The sequence below is a fragment of the Caretta caretta genome, chromosome 4 (genome assembly GCF_965140235.1).
Source record: "Caretta caretta isolate rCarCar2 chromosome 4, rCarCar1.hap1, whole genome shotgun sequence".
NCBI lineage: Eukaryota > Metazoa > Chordata > Testudines > Cheloniidae > Caretta > Caretta caretta.
Window position 1 is genome coordinate 148,730,691 of NC_134209.1, and position 20,164 is coordinate 148,750,854.

The 20,164-nt window shown below is 53.6% G+C and overlaps 1 protein-coding gene across 3 annotated transcripts in view; it reads left to right on the plus strand.

Moving 5' to 3' along the window:
* FBXO41 (F-box protein 41) overlaps positions 1-20,164 on the plus strand; it is a 72,955-nt gene that overhangs the window by 35,738 nt on the left and 17,053 nt on the right. For 2 of the 3 annotated variants that reach the window (XM_048846411.2, XM_048846409.2), the window contains exons 7-14: positions 177-292; positions 1,675-1,827; positions 9,681-9,776; positions 11,343-11,461; positions 11,920-12,078; positions 13,375-13,490; positions 14,893-17,894; positions 18,934-19,067. In XM_048846411.2, coding sequence (XP_048702368.1) covers positions 177-292; positions 1,675-1,827; positions 9,681-9,776; positions 11,343-11,461; positions 11,920-12,078; positions 13,375-13,490; positions 14,893-14,955 — 822 coding nt within the window. In that variant the 3' untranslated portion in view covers positions 14,956-17,894; positions 18,934-19,067. The remainder of the gene's footprint in view (positions 1-176; positions 293-1,674; positions 1,828-9,680; positions 9,777-11,342; positions 11,462-11,919; positions 12,079-13,374; positions 13,491-14,892; positions 17,895-18,933; positions 19,068-20,164) is intronic. The other variant, XM_048846410.2, reaches the window with a different exon arrangement.

Below are 20,164 nucleotides of genomic sequence, written 5' to 3' on the forward strand. Positions count from 1 at the left end.
TGCTTGCAGCGTAGACATACCCTGGGCATGAGGGCACATGTGTGGTGCTCTGGTCCCACCATCCCCACCCTGGGGCAGGGGGAGAGGCCACCGCTGTCTCTCCTGGTTGCAGGTTCTCCTGTCCCGGCGCGTGTCTCCTTCTAACTGAGGTGGGGGGGTCTGGCTTCCCCCTGCAGTTCCTGGGCATGCTGTCACAATGGTGCACCCAGACGCACTCCCTCACGCTGCAGAACCTCAAGCCGCGGCTGAGAGGGAAAAAGGAGAGCAAGGAGGAGTACATGAAAAGCACCCGGTGAGCCCCCGCGAGACACTTCCCTTTCCACCTCCAAAGCCGATCCATCCGTTTCCATAAGGATCTCGTCTGCCAGCCCGGGGCGGCACCGCTGACCTTTTAATAACCATGTCTCTGCTATCTCTGTAGCTCTGGCTTTTCCATTTAACGCTCCACTGGGAGAACGTTAATAGCTTCCTGGCTACAAGGGCCCCTGCCCTGAAGAGTGCCCGGTTATCAGTGCTTTGGTTCCTGTCCCTTGGGATTGCTTAGTGCTGGTGGATCTCAGCCTCTTCCATACCAGAGCCCCCATTCCCATCCCAGTACCACCATGGGACCCCCGACTGGTACAGAACAGGCAGGGTGGCCCCGACCCGCGGTTGAGAACCCCTCCCTTAGTGCTTTGGCTATCACTATCAGAAACACAGTCCCTACTCATCAAAAATACTAGGGTCCCCCCCGTTAATATTCCATCACCGGGCAGGACTGAAACTCCCGCTGGCAGGAGCTCGGGATGTTTGCTGTAATATTTGTCTGGACAAAGCAGGACTTGAAGGGCACAGAGCTGGCCGGGGACGGGCTGGGATGGTGGAGGCAGGACTGAGGGACAGGTTTGATGAAGGTGCTTTAAAGGCCAGTCTTAGATCCGTGTAGCGGAGGTCAATGAGACCTTGGCAGTGTTTGTCTCCAGCTGGGGTGAGGGTGTTAGTGTCCTGCTTCCAGGACGTCTTGGGATGGGAGAAGAGGAGCGGGAAAGGCGAGGATGGAGGAGAAACAGCCTGCAATGAGGCAGGGGAAGGAAGAAGGAGCAAATCGGTCACCCAAACTAATCCAGGGAGCTTGAGACCCTTCCTATGGGGTCTGGATCTGCCCTTGGTATTCCGCGAGTCTGGGTCAGGCAGACAGGGCAAGGGAGGGGGAGAGGGAGCACCCACGTACTGTTGCCTGGCCTGGGCCCCCTCCACCCGAACCAAACGTGACGAGCAAGGCTGAGGATGAGGAGGTGGCCTTCGTCACAGCATGGCTGCACTCACAGGTGGGAGCGAGCTATGTTGTCTAGGCCCGGCTCCTCAAAGGTACTTCGGCAGCTAATTTCCATTGAAATCCCTGGGAGTTCAGCACCAGAATACCTTTGAGGATCTGGACCCTCGTCCATGCCCCCGGCCAGGGCAGGGCTGCTCCCTGTGGCTTTTGCTCAGTCCCGGGTGAAACATCCCAAGGAAAGGGGCTACACCTTTCCTCCCAGCAGCTGCTCTCTGGCCTGGCCTTGGGCTTCCAGGTCTACGTTTCCCACGCTGGGCCTCGTCCCAGGACTCCGGGTCTAGCCCAGCTTTGAGAGCAGGGGTAACAGTGAGCGCCGCTGAGCTCTCTCTCCCCCTTCCCCGCTGGTTCCATCTCCTCAGGGGCTGCCTCGAAGCCGGGCTGGAGTCCTTGCTGAAGGCCACGGGCGGTAACTTGCTCATCCTGCGGATTTCCCACTGCCCCAACATCCTGACGGACCGCTCCCTCTGGCTGGCCAGCTGCTACTGCCGGGCGCTTCAAGCCGTCACCTATCGGTACGTGCACGAGTCCTGGGCCCACTGGACCTCGCCGTGGGGCACACGCTGGAGGGAGGCAGGCGGGCTGCCTGCCGCTCAGAGCGTGTGCATGGGAAGGGCCGTTGCTTGGGACTTGGGGGCTTAGTCCTCAGGCTCCTGCTTGGTGTCTGTCCTGCTGCTCTTATGCAGACGGGGGTGGAGGTAGCCAGGAGCTGGGAACAGCTGAGCCAGCCCACACCACGTGGAATCCGACCGGGACCCCAGAGGCCTCCAGAATCCCCAGAACAAGGGCCGGTCTGTGGGACCTTCTCCTGGGTGACTGGGTCGGACTGGGCCCCGGCCCTGATACACAGACCCAGCCCGAAACATCTGGGGATGCAAACTACCCTGCCCTGTGCTGGTCAATGGCAGGAGGCTCTAGTGCCCTGGATTAGCCGGCACTCGCCCCTATGCAGCCCCACCTCTCCAAGCCAGGCCATCTGTTAGTTGCCCTCCGAACCTTGTTCCTCTCTCAAGTGCCAGATGCTTCCTGGTGCAGCAGACAACGAGCCTCTGAAAAGACTCTCCTGGGGGGTTGTGAGCTGAGGGTTTGGTAGTATCGGAGATGTCTGGGCCCGGTCAGTCTGAGAGACAGGGATGGCATTCTAGGTCCTTCCTGCTGTGGGCATGCTGTCTAGTGCCCGACCGACAGACCGAGGCTTCCTGGCCTCTTTATCCACAGTGTGCAGAGCCCCACCCATGCGTGCATTGTCCCTGACCCAGGGAGAGCCCTGGGAGGGTGGACACAGGGTCACCCAGGCCTGTTTGGTGTGTCGCTCTGTTCCCCCTCTAGGGGCACCTAGACCATTGAGAGATTAATGAGTCTGCTACAGCCTTAGCTAAGAGCCGTGTGGCTTTGAGCTCATGGAGTAGAGGCTCATACACTAAGCTTCAGAGGTCCCAGGTTTGATCCCGCCGACGACGACCGGGGTCTGTTGTCATTACGCTAGCCAGTCCCCTGGCCTCGGAGCTGACAGAGGACCTTGCAGGGCCTGCTGCGGCTGGGAGCGCCGGTGGTGTGGATGGGGATCAGTTGTTCTCCATGTCCACTGAAGGTAGGACAAGATGCAATGGGCTTAATCTGCAGCCAGGGAGATTTAGGTTGGCTATGAGGGGAAAACTTCCTGACTCTAAGGGGAGTTCAGCTCTGGAACAGGCTTCCGCGGGAGGTTGTGGACTCCCCATCACTGGAGGCTTTTTAAGAACAAACCCCTGTCAGCGATATGGCCTAGGCTTACCTTGTCCTGCCGCAGCGACTTCTCAAGGTCCCTTCCAGCCCAACCTCTCTGTGGTCCTATAGCACGTGTTCACATAGACCCGCGCTTCCTGGGTGCAGTGTGTTCACTGGCAGTGTGCAGAGAGCGGACGGGGACAGAGGCGCTCCAAATCCTACCAACGGGCATGGTGAGGTTAGCGCCCACAGCTGCCTGGGGGGTCTGTGTAGCACCAGTATTTCTTACAGGGCCAGCCCCAGGGGAGCTAGAGGATGACGATGTAGGTTGTTGGCTTCCCTAGTGCCATACGGTTGCTTAGAATCATAGAATCATAGAATATCAGGGTTGGAAGGGACCTCAGGAGGTCATCTAGTCCAACACCCTGCTCAAAGCAGGACCAATCCCCAATTAAATCATCCCAGCCAGGGCTTTGTCAAGCCTGACCTTAAAAACTTCTAAGGAAGGAGATTCCACCACCTCCCTAGGCAACGCATTCCAGTGTTTCACCACCCTCCTAGTGAAAAAGTTTTTCCTAATATCCAACCTAAACCTCCCCCACTGCAACTTGAGACCATTATTCCTTGTTCTGTCCTCTTCCACCACTGAGAATAGTCTAGAACCATCCTCTCTGGAACCACCTCTCAGGTAGTTGAAAGCAGCTATCAAATCCCCCCTCATTCTTCTCTTCTGCAGACTAAACAATCCCAGTTCCCTCAGCCTCTCCTCATAAGTCATGTGTTCCAGACCCCTAATCATTTTTGTTGCCCTTCGCTGGACTCTCTCCAATTTATCCACATCCTTCTTGTAGCGTGGGGCCCAAAACTGGACACAGTACTCCAGATGAGGCCTCACCAATGTCGAATAGAGGGGGACGATCACGTCCCTCGATCTGCTCGCTATGCCCCTACTTATACATCCCAAAATGCCATTGGCCTTCTTGGCAACAAGGGCACACTGCTGACTCATATCCAGCTTCTCGTCCACTGTCACCCCTAGGTCCTTTTCCGCAGAACTGCTGCCGAGCCATTTGGTCCCTAGTCTGTAGCTGTGCATTGGGTTCTTCCGTCCTAAGTGCAGGACCCTGCACTTATCCTTATTGAACCTCATCAGATTTCTTTTGGCCCAATCCTCCAATTTGTCTAGGTCCCTCTGTATCCTATCCCTGCCCTCCAGCATATCTACCACTCCTCCCAGTTTAGTATCATCCGCAAATTTGCTGAGAGTGCAATCCACACCATCCTCCAGATCATTTATGAAGATATTGAACAAAACCGGCCCCAGGACCGACCCCTGGGGCACTCCACTTGACACCGGCTGCCAACTAGACTTGGATCCATTGATCACTACCCGTTGAGCCCGACAATCTAGCCAACTTTCTACCCACCTTATAGTGCATTCATCCAGCCCATACTTCTTTAACTTGCTGACAAGAATACTGTGGGAGACCGTGTCAAAAGCTTTGCTAAAGTCAAGATACAATACATCCACTGCTTTCCCTTCATCCACAGAACCAGTAATCTCATCATAGAAGGCGATTAGATTAGTCAGGCATGACCTTCCCTTGGTGAATCCATGCTGACTGTTCCTGATCACTTTCCTCTCATGTAAGTGCTTCAGGATTGATTCTTTGAGGACCTGCTCCATGATTTTTCCGGGGACTGAAGTGAGGCTCACTGGCCTGTAGTTCCCAGGATCCTCCTTCTTCCCTTTTTTAAAGATTGGCACTACATTAGCCTTTTTCCAGTCATCCGGGACTTCCCCCATTCGCCATGAGTTTTCAAAGATAATGGCCAATGGCTCTGCAATCACAGCCGCCAGTTCCTTTAGCACTCTTGGATGCAACTCGTCCGGCCCCATGGACTTGTGCACGTCCAGCTTTTCTAAATAGTCCCTAACCACCTCTTTCTCCACAGAGGGCTGGCCATCTATTCCCCATGTTGTGATGCCCAGCGCAGCAGTCTGGGAGCTGACCTTGTTCGTGAAGACGCTTAGCGCTTAGCAGACAAATTGACAAAACAGCTGCAGGCTCCTGTCCTCTCGACGGGCACAAACCTCGCCAGGGAGGATCAGCCTGCAAAGGGCAGGGCAAGGCTCTAGCCGCAGGAGATGTCACTACCTGCCCGGCGGGCCAGTCTCAGGAAGGGGCGTTCTTACAGATGGGGAGGAGTCTGCTCTGATACGAGGGCATGGAGCCCACCCAGTGCCCTGCCCCGGCCACGGGATCTAGAGGAGGAGGTTGCATGGGGATGGGGCAGGGGAGGAAGGGTGGAGCGGCTTGTGGGGGGAGGAGGCCAAGGCGAGGCACAAGCTGCACTGAGCTGGCGGGACATGGGGCAGCACACACAGGATAGATGAGCCGTCACCGCTGCCCCAGTCAGGATCCCAGGGAGAAGCCCCCAGTGCTCTCACCAGCCAGCCCCTCTGCTGCTCTCCCCTCCTGGCACGGCCGCACAAGGCCCAGCACAGCCCGTATTAATGCTGGTTCCTGGCTCTACCCGCCGAGGGCAAGGCTGGAGAAGTGACAAACTACGAGCAGGAGCTTTCTGGGCAAGCTGGCAGAGGCCTTCCTCTTTGGCAGGGTCACCAGGGGAGCAGTCGGGAGCGAGGCTCTATTTACCTGCCGGGGCACTGCGGGATTGTCCCTGCGTTGGGGCCACCACGATAAACGACACTGAAGCAGGTTGGAGTCAGCCCAGGAGATTGCCTTTGAGAGGAGCTATTCACTGCTCTTCACAAGCAGGCTGCATTCTTTGCTTCCCACCCTGGCTGGGGGATGGGGCGTGTGGGGAGGATCAATTGGGGGTGAGTTAAGGATGCTTCTAAATTGACCCTACATGGCCCTGATGATCAGAAATCTGCGGCTCTTACTGAAATCAGAGACCATCCCTGGAAAACCAGGGCCTTTGGTGTTACCTTTTTCTTCCCCAGCATTAAAAGGAATTGGGCTCGGGGTCCAGTGGCCAGGGCTTGGGGTTGGCTTGTTCCGAAGAAACAAGGAATTAGTTTAAACACCTATTGAACCCACAGGAAAATAAGGGGAGAATTTTAAGACAGTCAAAGCATTCAACAGTTAATTTCCATTGTAATAAACTTGCTTCTTTCTATGTGTGGTACTTACATGGCCCCATTAATACAGTACCACAGCACGCCACAACCGTTAATGGATTTCTCTTCACAACACCCCTGCGATGTCGGGTATTGACGTTCCACACAGAGAGTAAGTGATTTGCCCAAGGTTCACGCAGGAAGTCCGGGACAGAGGCAGGAGTTCTGAGCGCCAGGCTGACCTGCAGGCCTGTCCTTCCTTCCTCTCCCGATACTTGGGCAGAATCTTTTAAAGAGAAAAATCCTCCTAATTTGACAATCGCTCGAAGGGCATCAGCTCCCCTGTTTGGGGGGCAAAGGAAGTTGGTTCTGAGCTGCAGCTCTCAGGCTCTGTTGCTGGCATCTGATGCTGTCTCCTCTTAAGTCAAATGTATGTGAAAACGGAAGAGAGGAAAAGGCAGCTTCTTTCTCTGGGTTGCAGTTCCGTTGCTGGCAGGCTAAGATCAGCACAGAGCACACGGTCCTGGACTCTGGCTTTGGCATATGCCTGGCAGGTTCCTTTCCTTTGGTCTGCCCAGTCTGTAGGGTGCTTTCTTCACCAGGACCCGGCTGCTTAGGGGTAGCTTTTTGTCTGCCACGCTGGTCGCAGCAAATTATTGTGAGGTTAGATCTTCCCCGGCTGGCTTAGCTGGGCTCTGATGAGACAGAAGGCAAAGAGAGGACAAAAAGTAAGAGTAAGATGAGAAAGGAAATTGACACCGCGTGAAGCAGGAACCTTGGGTTCCCAGCTCAGGATGTAGCCATGGAGATGGTGATGTCATCTTGTTTCTTCCTCGTCTGGTCTAGGTGACGGCATCTCTCTGGATCAGGAAAGAGAAGACCCGCCTGTGGTGGAGATGGCCATGTGTGTTGTGTGGGGTAATCCCCCCTTACCATTCGCTATCTCACTGCCACCTGCAACCAGAGCCAAGAACACCTGGGTTTTCAGCCTCACCACCAAACCACGCTGCCCCTCGGTCACAACATACAAACTCCTGGGGCTCGGAATGAAAGGCTGTGTAACCCATTACCAATCCCTGAGCTATCTAGTCTCCCCATTGCCCTCTAGTACCATTATAATCTCTGTGTATTAGGGTAGCACCTAGAGGGCCCCACTGAAATGGGGGCCCCATTGTGCTCGGCGCTGCACATACACGTAGCAAGCGGCGGCTCTCGCTCCAAAAAGCTTACAAGTATTTCCAGCATTAACATGCAGCTGTCGAGGGAGACATGTTACATCCAACCCGCTGGGATGGCAGCGCTGGCTGCATTTCCTCTGGATCCTCTTCCGGCACCGCTCCCATTGTGCAAAACGCGTTAGACCCTGATTCAGAGCCTGGGCCCACAAATGAATGAGAGTGGGATGCGAGATGACGGTCTGTCGCTTAATTTATCTGCTGCTGCATCCTTCCTCACTTTTAATGGCTCCAGCAGCCCCGAATATTCATGTGCACTTGAGGCGCTTGGCAGCGTGTTCACCTGTCACCATGACTCATATGTTTTAATTAAGGACGAGCCGAACTCGTAAGGGAATCTTAGCAGGCGGCTTTGTGGGAGACATACGAGCGCTCAAGATAACACAATTGGCTTATTTTTAGGTTCGCTTGAAGTTTAGAACTGGGTCATTCAAAATTAGAAGGATGGACTCGATCCTCAGGGGTTTCCATTGCTCTGTGGGACTGGGTGGCACAGGGGGTTGGTAACACGATGGGAGGCTGCTGGTTTGAATTTGGTCTGGGTTAATGGTCCGGCTTCACTCTGGACAGTCCTTTTTCAGAGACGTTTATCCCCTGTCGGACGTAGTTTTGACCAGTATTGGACCGGAGGGCACCGTTTTGAATAGCACACTGCTTCATCTGCTCCGGTATGACCTCACACACATGCTGCATAGGAGGTCACACTGGCGGGGGTCAGGTCATGCAGGCAGGGGCAGGTCCCCACTGTTCCCGCAAGTGCCAGAACGTCCAGTATTCCAGGAACGTGAGAGTGGTCACCCTAGAGTACGCTCTAGAGAGACCCAACCCATTAGGGCTAATTAACACCCTTGCTGGTAGGCTCAGAGAGCCAAGGATTGCATGGGGATTTGGGGACTCTGTATAATTTATTAATTCTGTGTGAGATTATGAACTCTCTATGCATCTTTACCAAACTGCCAACTTCGTTTGGAATGTGGGAGCTAATTATCTTCTCTGTTGCCTTTTTACCTCCATATTGGGCTGAAATGCCAGTGGGCAGTGGTACAGGGCTGACAATGGAGAGTTGTCGGTACTCTGAGCACACAGCAGTTATGCTAAAGAGGATGCCTGAGTTGAGAGACCATTTCAGGCAAGTTGATCGGCAGGCGGGGGGGTTGGGCAGTGGAATCTCCCTACGCAGGACAAAGTGAAGGTGGCAAAAGCAGGCAATTGTAAAAGGAGTCGCAGGGGGAAGACTGTCTCAGAGAGAGACGCAGGCAGTTGGAAAGGAACTGATCTATTCAGGGTCTTCGTCTCTGGCCATTTTCACCAGCTCAAGCTGAGGGGAGTTTCTGAGCAGCCTGATGAGTCAGGGGAACTCTGCCTTCCTGAATAGAGACAGTCCCCCATGGGCTCCCAAGGGACGGGTGAGCTAGAGAGGGGGCGCTGCAGGCAGGACGTGTGTTGTGTTCTCCGTGACCTGGATTCGCTCCATATTTCTCAAGCTTAAGTAAAGAGCAAGAGTGTTTTGGGGATCTTGTGCCTGCACATTGCATGGCACACACCCCTGGACTTTTGGCTGAGGGGGTGTTTAAGCTTGGGTGGGGGCGGGTCTGAGAAGTTAACACTGGTTCTAGGGGCTGGGCAAGGGGACAGAGAGGTCTAAACTCCCAGGAGCAGATGGTGGAGAGAGGATCTGGACACAGAGTGTACACCTAGGGACCCCAAGCCCGGGCCATTGACTGGACTCTGTTCAGATCCTGGAGGCTTAAAACACACATAATCCAGCGGCTGCAGTCTGGTGAGTGAGCAGCCACGAAGGGGCGCTTGGCTAGACCTGTGACAGTTAGTACGACTTGGAAGTACGACTCGGAGGGAGAGACAAACGGGAGTGAGATGCCCAACTCCTACTGGCTCCTGGCTCAATGCCTCGACGTGGGCTCTCAGTCTCTGAAATACTCAAGCCAGGGCTAAATTCCTTTTCTTTCCTTCTGGTGGTATCACACGTGCACAGGCTAAATGTAAGGTGGAACTTACTTTGGTCACCCTGATGGTCCCCCCTCCCCTCCCCATCTTCTCCCATTAAAAGATAAGAACTTGGTTCCTGCAAATGGCCTGAAGAATAAGAGGTGATGGTTGTTGTTTTTTTCCAGAAAGAATATGGAGCATTAATAATAACCCTCTGCTGTTCTCCAGGCCTGGATTTCTAGACACAAACCCCTCCCTGATGCAAGGGCTACGGAGATTAGCCGACACTACGTTAGGCAATTCCACCCTTTGGCGCTGTAGGATTTCAAAGAACCTCTTGGGCTGCGTCCCTGCTGGGGAGGGTTAAAGCAGGCTCTCTGTCTTGTTCCAGGAGTTGCACAGACCCTGTGGGGCATGAAGTCATCTGGGCACTGGGAGCAGGCTGCAGGGACATCATCTCACTGCAGGTGGCACCACTGCACCCTTGGTAAGAGGAGCCCCCGAATCACCCGCTCGGTGGTTCTCAAACGTTAGCAACCTGAGGACCCCCCATTTTGATTTAAAATTTTCCGTGGATCCCCAAGCCGGCTTCTAATTTTCCCCAGGAGCGCTCAACGCCCGCTCAACCCCAGGCCTCGCCCCCACTCCACCCCTTCCCCCAAGGCCCCACCCCCCACCTCTTCCCGTCCCCACTCTACCCCTGGACTTGGAAGAAGTTGGGTTCCAGATCCAAATGTCGTCGCTGGGCCCTCTGGGCTGAACCAAAATCCCGGACCCGAACTCGGAGGATGTTGGGATGGGGAGCTCAGCCCCGTCTCTAGATATAAAGGCTAAAGCATCTTAGGAATCTGCAGCTGCATCTAACAGTGATGCAAATGTTGCAAAGGACCCTGATGCATCCGCGATGAAGGGCACGGCCAATCCTGAACATCAGACCGCTGCCAGAGCTCTTCGCCGCTTATGTAATAGCAGCCCCGATGGGCTCGTGTGTTTAGAGAAGGGTGTTGAGTCTCACTGTTTAATAGATGACTGTAATTTCTCTCACTTTTAAAGTCTGTGATCTTCTGGCATTAAGATTCTGGAGGTCTCCCCACTCTGCAGAGTACAGAAAAAAATCTTGAAGTGCTAATAGGTGCATGACTTAGATAACAGCACAGTTCAGGGGAGGTAGAAATTAGGTCAGGTTATTCACCTCCTCTCTTCCGTGCAGCTGAGAATCTTCCCTTTCTTTTGCCATAGTAGATGTTAGGCAATACCATTACGTACTCTAACTCTACCTGACTTATGGCACACCCAGTGGCAGATTAATGATTTTGCCACCCCTAGGCCCAGAAATAATTGTCCCCCCACCCCCCCAGCTCACCTCTGCTCCGACTCTGCCTCCTCCCCTGAGCGCGCCGCCGGGTCCTGCTTCTTCCTGCTCCCTGACAGTCCTTGTGCACGAAACAGCTTCGCGAAGGACGCGGGAAAGGGGGGAAACACAGCACGCTCAGGAGAGGAGGCGGGGCTGGGGCGGGGATTTGGGGGAACGGGACCAATAGGGGCAGGGAGGGGGCGGGGAAGGGGTGGAGTTGGGGCGGGGCTGGGGGCGGAGGGGACGAACCGGCACCAGGGGAAGCAGGCTCTGGCTGCTATTATAAATTTGCTGCCCCTGCAAATTTGCCGCCCTAGGCCTAGGCCTTGTCAGCCTAGGCGTTAATACGCCGCTGGGCACACCCAGATCAAGACATGTGGAAATGACTTCTTTCAGTGGCTGGGCAGGTGGACAAGACCTTTAGAAATGGGTCACTGAAGTACCCAGGACCTCTGCTGGAAGGAACACCAGACCCTGTGAGCGTGTATTGCCTTCTAGTGTGACAAACACACACAGGGTATAAGACCTATTGCTACAGACTGTGACCAGTATTACTTCCTTAGCTTTAAAGGTAGCAGCCTGAATTTTGAAGCAGAAGGTCATGAGTTCTCTTCCCAGTGCCGGAGGACTGTGTTTCAGTGACATTACAGTAACTGGGATAATTTATCAATTCCTTATTTCCTCCCCTTTCCTCTGCAGCCAGCAGCCGACACGTTTCAGCAACCGCTGCCTTCAGATGATCGGCCGATGCTGGCCGCATTTAAGAGCGCTGGGTGTTGGTGGCGCGGGCTGTGGAATTCAGGGACTGGCTTCTTTAGGTAAATGCAAATCGACTCACTCATGCTGCGAAGTGGAGGTAGAACGGGATATGGGCGCAGGACGTGTTCCGCTGGGTGCGGCCCTGTGCTGGGAACGCTGATATGTATGTCGGGAGATGTGTCCATATTGGGGGAGTTCTCTGATATTCCCCTGGGCACCACAAAATTTCCACTCGCGGCATTTAGCTTGGGGGCGGGGCGAGTCTCAGACATGTGGACCGAGTCTTAAGAGAGAGTGTTACATAGGTCCCGCCTCCTCTCCACACAAGTCCCGCCTCTCGTCCCCATGTGCCAACACACAGGCCCCGCCTCCCTTCCCATCAGATCCTTCGTGTTCCCAACCACAAAATGTGCAGGCAGCTTCAGGCCAGACCCCGCCCCAGGCTGCTTCTCCCCGCTGAGTGCTGCGACTCCCGGGAACGCTGACCCAGCTGACCCTGTGTTCTTCATCTCGCCAGCCCGGAATTGCATGCGGCTGCAGGTGCTGGAACTTGACCACGTCACGGAAATTAACCAGGAGGTGGCGGCAGAGGTGTGTCGGGAGGGCCTGAAGGGCCTGGAGATGCTGGTGCTGACCTCCACGCCTGTCACCCCCAAAGCCCTGCTGCACTTCAACAGTGAGTAGCGACTGCCGGCACCGCGGAGCCTTGTTTTAACTCCCAACCACAGCCCCCCTTGCAGGACTGTCATCGGAGCAGCTAACGGGCAAAACAACACAACACATCCTGTTTAAATAGTCACTGTGGACAGTCGCAGCCCCTTGCTGGTGTCCTAGGCTGCGGGCCAGATTCTGCTTCCGTTTACACCAGTAGAAATCTGAAGTCATTCTACTGATGTCCATGGAGTGACACCAGATTTACCCTGGTGTAACGGAGGTCACAATCTGGTCCTCTGCACATGCATGAGGACTGGAGATCTTCATTGCTACAGATCCGCAGCAGTGTTAAGCAGGTGGGGTGTATCACTTCCAGCCTTGGCCAGCTCAGCAGGGTGGGGAGTATGGTTGAGGCGGTTTCGCCAGGCGTCCTGGGATGAAATTGTAGGTGAAATATCCAGAAACGCTTCCCAACGATGAAAGGCATAAAAGTCTGCTGGGGACATGGTGGGTGCACCATTTTTGGAGTCATTACAAACTGGAGTGGACAACAGGAGAAAACCTTCTAACGGGCAGGATCAGGCCTGGGATAAATACCTAGGGGAACAGGACAGGTCAATAGAGGGCCTTTTCTGTCTCAAGTGTGGGGTTTTCAAACGCTCCTGAGGCAGGTAACACCGTGACCACCCCCTCATGGCCCACAGTTGCTCAGCAGGTGCCCTGCCTCAGTTTACCCTCTCCAGAACTTCTTACATAAACTCCACCCGTGCAGAATCTTTAAAACATTCCCCTCCTGGGTCTAATATCTTTATATATAATTCACAACAATACTCAGTGCTGGGGCTTCTCCCAGAAAGGGAGCCTCGTCTCCCCTCAACCCGTCCCCAGCCTTCCCACCTGGAGTGTTTTGCTCTGGGATTCTCTCGGGAGAGGATCCCAACCTTCCTGCTTCAACTTCCCTGCTTTTGCCAAGCCACTCCCAGCCCTCCCTGGACTTGAAAAGTCCCCAACTCGCCTGCGGCATCACCCTGCCACAGCTTCTTCCCATTCCTCTCTGGCTCTTTATAGAGCCAGCAGCCCCCTATCGGGCCCCATCCAGAGGCTATTAATGAGGCACAGATGGGCTGGGCCATTCCTTCTTAAAAGACTCGGTCCCCCTTGTGACAGAGCACGAGTACCACTGACTGTGAATAGGGCCGGTGCTCCAGAAGTCCCTGTGGCCATACTGACCATCACAGCCTGCTCCCTGGGATCCGTGTGGCACCCGGGCACTGCTCCCCACACGTCACACACCCTGGCTGTCTCTCTGTTGCCCCAGGTGTCTGCAGGAACCTTAAGTCCATTGTGGTGCAGGTGGGCATTGTGGACTACTTCAAGGAGCCGAACAGCCCCGAAGCCCGGAAGATGTTTGAGGAGATGGTGAACAAACTCCAGGTAAAGGGAGCCAGGCTGGTCCCTGGGTGGCTCTGAGCACAGATTCCTGTGCTCCGCCAAGTCAATAGACTGAGGACATTGACCAAGGCCTGAGGGCTGCTCCAATTCCCAAGGCCCCCGCCCAGCAGTGGAAAGCACAGAATGGCCCCAACTCGCTGGCCACAGCACACCAGGGCCTGGGCACACGGCCAGCAGAGAGCCCTTCTGACAGCTGTATGCCAGTTGGGCAGACTCCTGCACAGGGTGATACTCAGGAGGCATTTTCACCCCCTTTGCTCTGCCTTAGGAGCATAAGGGGAAGCGCTGTTTACTTCCAGAGTGATTTTAGCAGCAGTGATCTAAGGCCTTATTAGCAACACGGTTAAGAAATGTGTAATAGACGGGCCCCATTCTTTCCTCTGCATTTGTTTGTGCAAGGGAGCTGTGCTTGTGGATCTGAGCGTGCAGAACATAGAAGCGAGTCCCTGTGGGCCAGTTCTTGGGGGTGCACATGGCTTATTGCATGTATGGGGCAGGTAATGTTCTGCTGGGCTGGGCTTCGTCCCGGGCTTTGTGCTTGCCCCGAGATGAGATCCAACGCAAGGGCTGGTGAGGAGGGCAAACCAGGATTTCCTTCCACCTTTCAGCCCCCGGCTCTGGCTGATCTTTGGGAAGATGATTTGATTGCAGTGCAGGGCTTGAGGGTCACTCCTGTGCAAGCCACCAGTGCTTGGTAGGATCTTCCCCTGGTAGGATTTATTTGGATGTGCAGGTGTTTTGCCTTTCAGCTCTGGTACCGCAGGGGTCTAGTTCAGCTGTGTAAATCAAGGGGAATTATTCATACCCTGCCGTGAAAGAGGTGGGCTCCCGCACTGTGTTCTCGGGGGAGTTTTCTTTTTCTCTTTTTCTCTCTAGGTTCTTTTTTTCATTCTCTGTTTCTCCTTGGGGAATCTGAATATTTACATCCTAGTGCTAATGAGCTGCAGAGGCAAATACCAAAGAGTAACAATTCCAAACGGTCACACTGAACATTCCTCTGGGGAAGTCAACGGAGATCCTACAACTTGGGTCCAGTCCTTATCAGTGCCACCCAGGGCCTGGAGCCCAGTGCAATGGAAGAGGTTGGGGGAAGGATGAGGTTCCTTCATGCTGCAGAGGGAAAATTGGGTCTAAGTTAATTCTCTTTCCCTTGAAAATATATTTCTTACATAGTAAAGTCCATGGGGCCAAATTCTGAGCTGGTGTCAGCTGCATTGGTGTGAGTGGAGTTACCCCTGCTCTGAATTTCCCCTTCCTTTGTAGTGCTTTGAGAGCTACAGGTGAACAGCACCATACAATTAATTGGCTCTGCGTTAGTATTAGCCAAATGCATGCATACGCTCTGCTGTCCATGCATTTAACCCTCCCCGCCCTTCTCTTCCAGGCCCTGAGGAAAAGACCCGGCTTCTCAAAGATTTTACACATTAAGGTGGAAGGAGGCTGTTAGCCCTGCAGGGAACGACGACGTGTGTCCTTCTCTGTCCACCTGAGCAACAGAGACAGTGAAACCAAACCCACCGTCCGCCCTTTGTTTGAAACCCGGAGCCACAGAAGAGCCAGCCAACGCACACAACTCGTGCAGGCCTTGGTGACTGGAAGTGACCCGTTCCCTCGGTGGGGCAGGGTATGTAACATATCGCGGACGTGACGGTGCTACAAAGGTAGCTTCTCGACCTGCCAGAGAGGGCTCGGCTGCTCTCTTTCTGCCTGAGGAACTAGGCCGGACACCCTGTTGCCAAGGAGCTTTGTGTTGGGGACATTTCTTTCTTTGAGCCTCGCTTTCGTTTAGCGGGAGCTGGGGATCTCAGTGACGTGGCACGTGACCCAGCCAAGCACAGCTTCCCCCTCCTTGCCACCTGAGTGGATGAGTCTAAGACTGAGGTAGAGCCAGGCCCCGCGCCGGCCCTACGTTGAGGGTCGCGCCGTCGGGACCGGTAAACAGCGCTGGGGAAGTCGGAGCTCCCTGCACAGCCTTTCTTGATGTGTGGCTCGACTGAATCCCAACTCCCATCCGAGCTCCATTTTAGGGGGGCGGGGCAGTGCCGCCGGGCGACCCACGGCCCAGCATTACTGTACATTTTACACTCTTTTCTTTCAATTTACCCAACGTGGGTAAGTGCCTCCCTCAAGCCAGCGGCCACAACAGCACAGCCACCGCAGCCACAAAGTACAAAGCTCCTCTTGCTCGTGACCCTTGGGGCGCCTTGGGAAGCTAGCCGGCGACATGGAGCGAACGCCTCCGCCAAGGACACCAGTCCAGCCTCGTCTCCTCTTCACCCAGTAAGGAAGCCAAATTCCCTTCCTGCAAAGGCAATAAACCGTCTCATCAGGGGAATCACGTGTCCTCACAAGCACTCACAAGCATTCCCTGGCTCGTTCCCAGGGCGAGGCGTCCATCTTCCGCAAGGCAGCTCGTTCTGGGGTAAATTGCCCGCTGTTGGCACAGAGATGGGCTAGCGCCTAGGAGAAGAGTCAACGTTGCTGCTCGGAATACAGACAGACTTCTGCCATGGCACCTCTCTCCCCAACCAGCTTTAAGTAAGATCCATTGGCTGAAATTCCGATCTCCAAAGATCTACAGTTCTGTCGGCGACAAAGCCCCTGCCTTGATCAGCGATGGCAGCCCTTGATGTATTCATTACACATGGGCACTGTTTGTACCAAACCTGTTCTTTTTGCAAAAGTTGATCTTATTACCAGACAGGAGAACTCGCTCCCTCCAAAGGAAATGGCTTCTTGAGGGTCTATGTCTCTTTACCCTCCACTTCCAGAGAGAAGCAGCCAGCAGGTTTCCATGCCACAGGGTGATGCCTATAGGAGCGCTGCCATCACCGGGGTGATGCAACAGCCCCCCCCCCCCCCCCAACTGCAATCAACGCTTGAGCCGTGATCGAGAAGCCTGCTTCCTTGCCCCACAGAGAGACGGTGTGCTAGCCAGTGGTGAAAGCACCATGCCGTGCCCACAGTGCTCTTCCCCTGTCCTGCCTTCCGGAGGCAGAGAAACTAGCTGACCGGGATGGTGGAGGTGGCGCTCATCGTCCACTCTGGGCTGCTGGGATCAAGAAGCCATCAGCCACCCGGTGTGGGACTTGGCCGAAGTTGGGTCTCTCTCAGGATGACGGGGGGGCGGTGGCGGTTCCAAACACCTTCCTCCTCCATCCGCCCTTTGTCAAGCGACCAATAGGCGTGGCACCTTCTCTGGTTCCCCTTCGTAGGAATGAAGAGATGGTCGGAGGCCTTCTGAGCCAGCAGGACAAGCTGGCCCTCTTGCAGTGGGTGGGATCCAGGACAGCCTCCTACACACTGATGTGCCATGAGAGCGCCAATCTCAGAAGTTCCCAAATCTGAAGAAAATTGTGTGGGGAGGGAGGAATCTAGCAGTTAATCCAACCCACCTTGCCCCTGGTAACTCCAACACAAACCCCCTGCACTTCAGGGGCAGGCTTTCGAAATCCAAAACCACATCCGGCTCTGAATTTTGCAAACAGGCTCTCCCTTCATAACGGGCTGAACCGAACTCCCCAGTCGAAGCGCCCATTAACTAAAGGTGTTTGAAATCCAGATCCAGCCGTTAGGGGGCTCGAGCCCACTGCTGGATTTAATTTGTCTCCTCTGAAAGCAGGGTGGGTTAGTTAGGGTTTGCTTTTGTAGCACACAACTCTAGATCAGGGACACCCAAACTTCGCAAGCTGATGGTAGCTTTCCAGGAGTAGGGGAGCTGCACTTAATGTGCATAAAATGGAGCCAGAGAGGCAACAAGAGGAGATTACCAGTCCCAGCATGCAGTGTGCCATCCTGCCTCTTAGCGGCATCCAGTTGGAACCTTTGCATGCTAGGATTTGTAGTCACCTTGGACCTCTTGAAAAATAACAATTGGCCATATTGTTGAAGTCTATAGTTCTGTCACTGCCCTCTCTGCATGGGAAGGAATATGGGGAAATGAGCGAGGACTTTTAAGCAAATCCACAGGCAGAGGGGAGGAAAGGATGCCACAACCAGCAAAACGAGAGAAGCTACAATACAGGGGAAAGGAGAACAACACAGCCTCCGAAAAGCCACATTTTGCTACCTTTTAACACAAGTCAGACTAGTGGCTACAAGTCCTGTAAACTGAGATGTCACCTTCTGACCTTGTGCAGAGACTAGGGAATGACCTTAAAAGAAGCAAAGTAAGTATTTATTTCTGTAAACAAAACAAAGAAGACTTGAAAGAAAAATTATATACTCAGCATGTTTATACACTATGCTTAAAGACTATCCTGTCTGAGAGTCACGTCTGAAGACTGAAGATTCCTGCTGCTAGCTCAATTTTTCTGTCTCCAATACTATTCAAGCTGTTTCCAACAGCACATGGGAAGCCTGCCCATCTGACATCGGGAGAGTTAGGTATGTTCTGTGGCAAATTTCTTTCCTGGTTTGGATGGAGTGGGGGGAGGAGGGGAGCCGAAAATTCTTTGAAAATGTTATTTACTGGTTTTGAAAAGTCAGGCTTTTTTTTATCGTATTTTCTGCTTGTGGATCCCGGTGCAGTGGCGTGTGGTTCGTCTGTGTGTGACACACATCCCTTCCACCCCTCACTTGGCTTTTGTGAATCATGGCCGTGCATTGTAGTTTGAATTTGTTACTTCGCTGTGCCATCTTCCCCCACCTAGAAAACGAACGGGTCATGGGCTCAAGTCCTTCTTCGGACTTGTGCCTTCGTGTTCTGTGGAAATCCTTTAATCAAAAACTACATGTGCACACGCACGCACCCCCAAACGAACCAGTCTTTTGGGCATAGAAAATGAAATGTAAGCCACACTGTTTATATAACTTCTGATCAGTTACAGTAATGTCTGCAGTGCTTTGAAGTTGAAAAGCACTCTAGCCAGTAGCTAAGGATCATTACTGATCATCTGCTGAGTTGCATGGGACAAATACTTCAAAGAGAGGCCACTTTTTCTTACGGCTTGTGTAGTTAGCCTGAGGGACTCACTGCTGCAGAGGCAGAGAAAGAGTCAGAGAATGGGACATGGCAGGACATGATTCTGCCTTTCCATTGTTAGACGGGGGCCTAGTTTGGAACCCCAAAGCTGAGTGCCGCAAACCTGCAAAGAGATCCCATTGCAGTTTTATGTGACCTGCTGAACTGAATTTGCAAGGGCAGGGAAAACAAGAGAATTTCCCGTCAGCACTGACAAGTTGTTCCTTGGCTCTGAACATTTAGGCCAAAAATCGGATACCTAAGGTCTAGGCTACTAAATCCAGAGTTAGACCCTGATCTCACAAAGACTTATACACAAACTTAGTTTTACTCACGGCCTTAGGCAGCTGCGTCAGTGGCCTGATTCTCAGAGGGGCAAAGCAACTCCAGGTTTAACCGTAGTCACTTCCTCGCCTGGGAAGGCATTTTTCTTCATCTCTCTCTTTTTCCCATGGTTTGCAGGATCATTTGCTAAACACATCATGGCATGCCCTTCACCAGGCACTCTGCAGCGCTGAGCACTTTGGATGGCTCCACCCTGGGGATCTTCACAAACAAATGGCTACGCTGGGAAATAAGCTGACTCCCCTGCTGGGGTCTGTAAGAAATCCACTTCCCCCCTGCCCTAGGGTGGTATTGCACAAGCGGGCAGGGGTGTTTGGGGGAGGCCAAGGGCTGGGAAGTCCCCGCCTCCTCGGACGTGTTAAGTGTAGGTTTAATCAATGTCAGAAGCAGGGTATTGGGCTAAACAGAGCAGCGTTGTGGGCTAACATGGCAATCCGTGTGTTTAAGGGCATGCTAACTACATAGGGTGTAGAGAAGTCCTGGGATGTGCCTGGTCTTCACTGGCAGGGTTGGTAAAGTCAATGGTCACATTCACTGATTAGCTTCAGAGTAACAGCCGTGTTAGTCTGTATTCGCAAAAAGAAAAGGAGGACTTGTGGCACCTTAGAGACTAACCAATTTATTTGAGCATAAGTTTTCGTGAGCATCCGATGAAGTGAGCTGTAGCTCACAAAAGCTTATGCTCAAATAAATTGGTTAGTCTCTAAGGTGCCACAAGTGCTCCTTTTCTATTCACTGATTAGTTTTTCCCCATTTCAAATACCCTGTTGCTCGCCCCTCTGCTGACTCAATGGCGAGACAGTCAAGGGGCTCCTCGCCTGTCCCGTTCCTTGGCAGTTGTGCCTCCTGGCACTAAGCAGGCGTAATGACACGTCCGTGCGGCAGCTACCGTGCCCCTGCCGTGCAGAAGTGATTTGCAGACTCCTGCACGCTGAGACAGTGATGGGTAATGTGGAACTGTTCTGTGTACGGTGCGATTATCAGCCACTAGTGAATCAGCTCTATGTCTTTAGTGTTGGCTATTTCTTGTCCCGGAAGTGTACTTCCCCATCAACTTGCACTTGCGTGTCTGAGCCTCTATCCTGCAGTCTTTCCTCAGGTCAAAGCCCCATTGACTATAAATTCCCTTGTGGCTGAAGGGACTTTTCTGGGAAAGTTCAGATCTCGGGCCCGTTGCTCCACAGGATACGTGTGCAGCTTGAAAGGGCCAGGGAACCCTTGACTTGTGTACAGTGGAACTTTCACTGTCCAACCCAGAACTTGTGGGCTGATGCAAACTGACCGAATTCACACCCGAGCTTCCCTGGGTAGACAAGCCCACGTGTGGGAGTGGCGGGGGGTGGAGAGT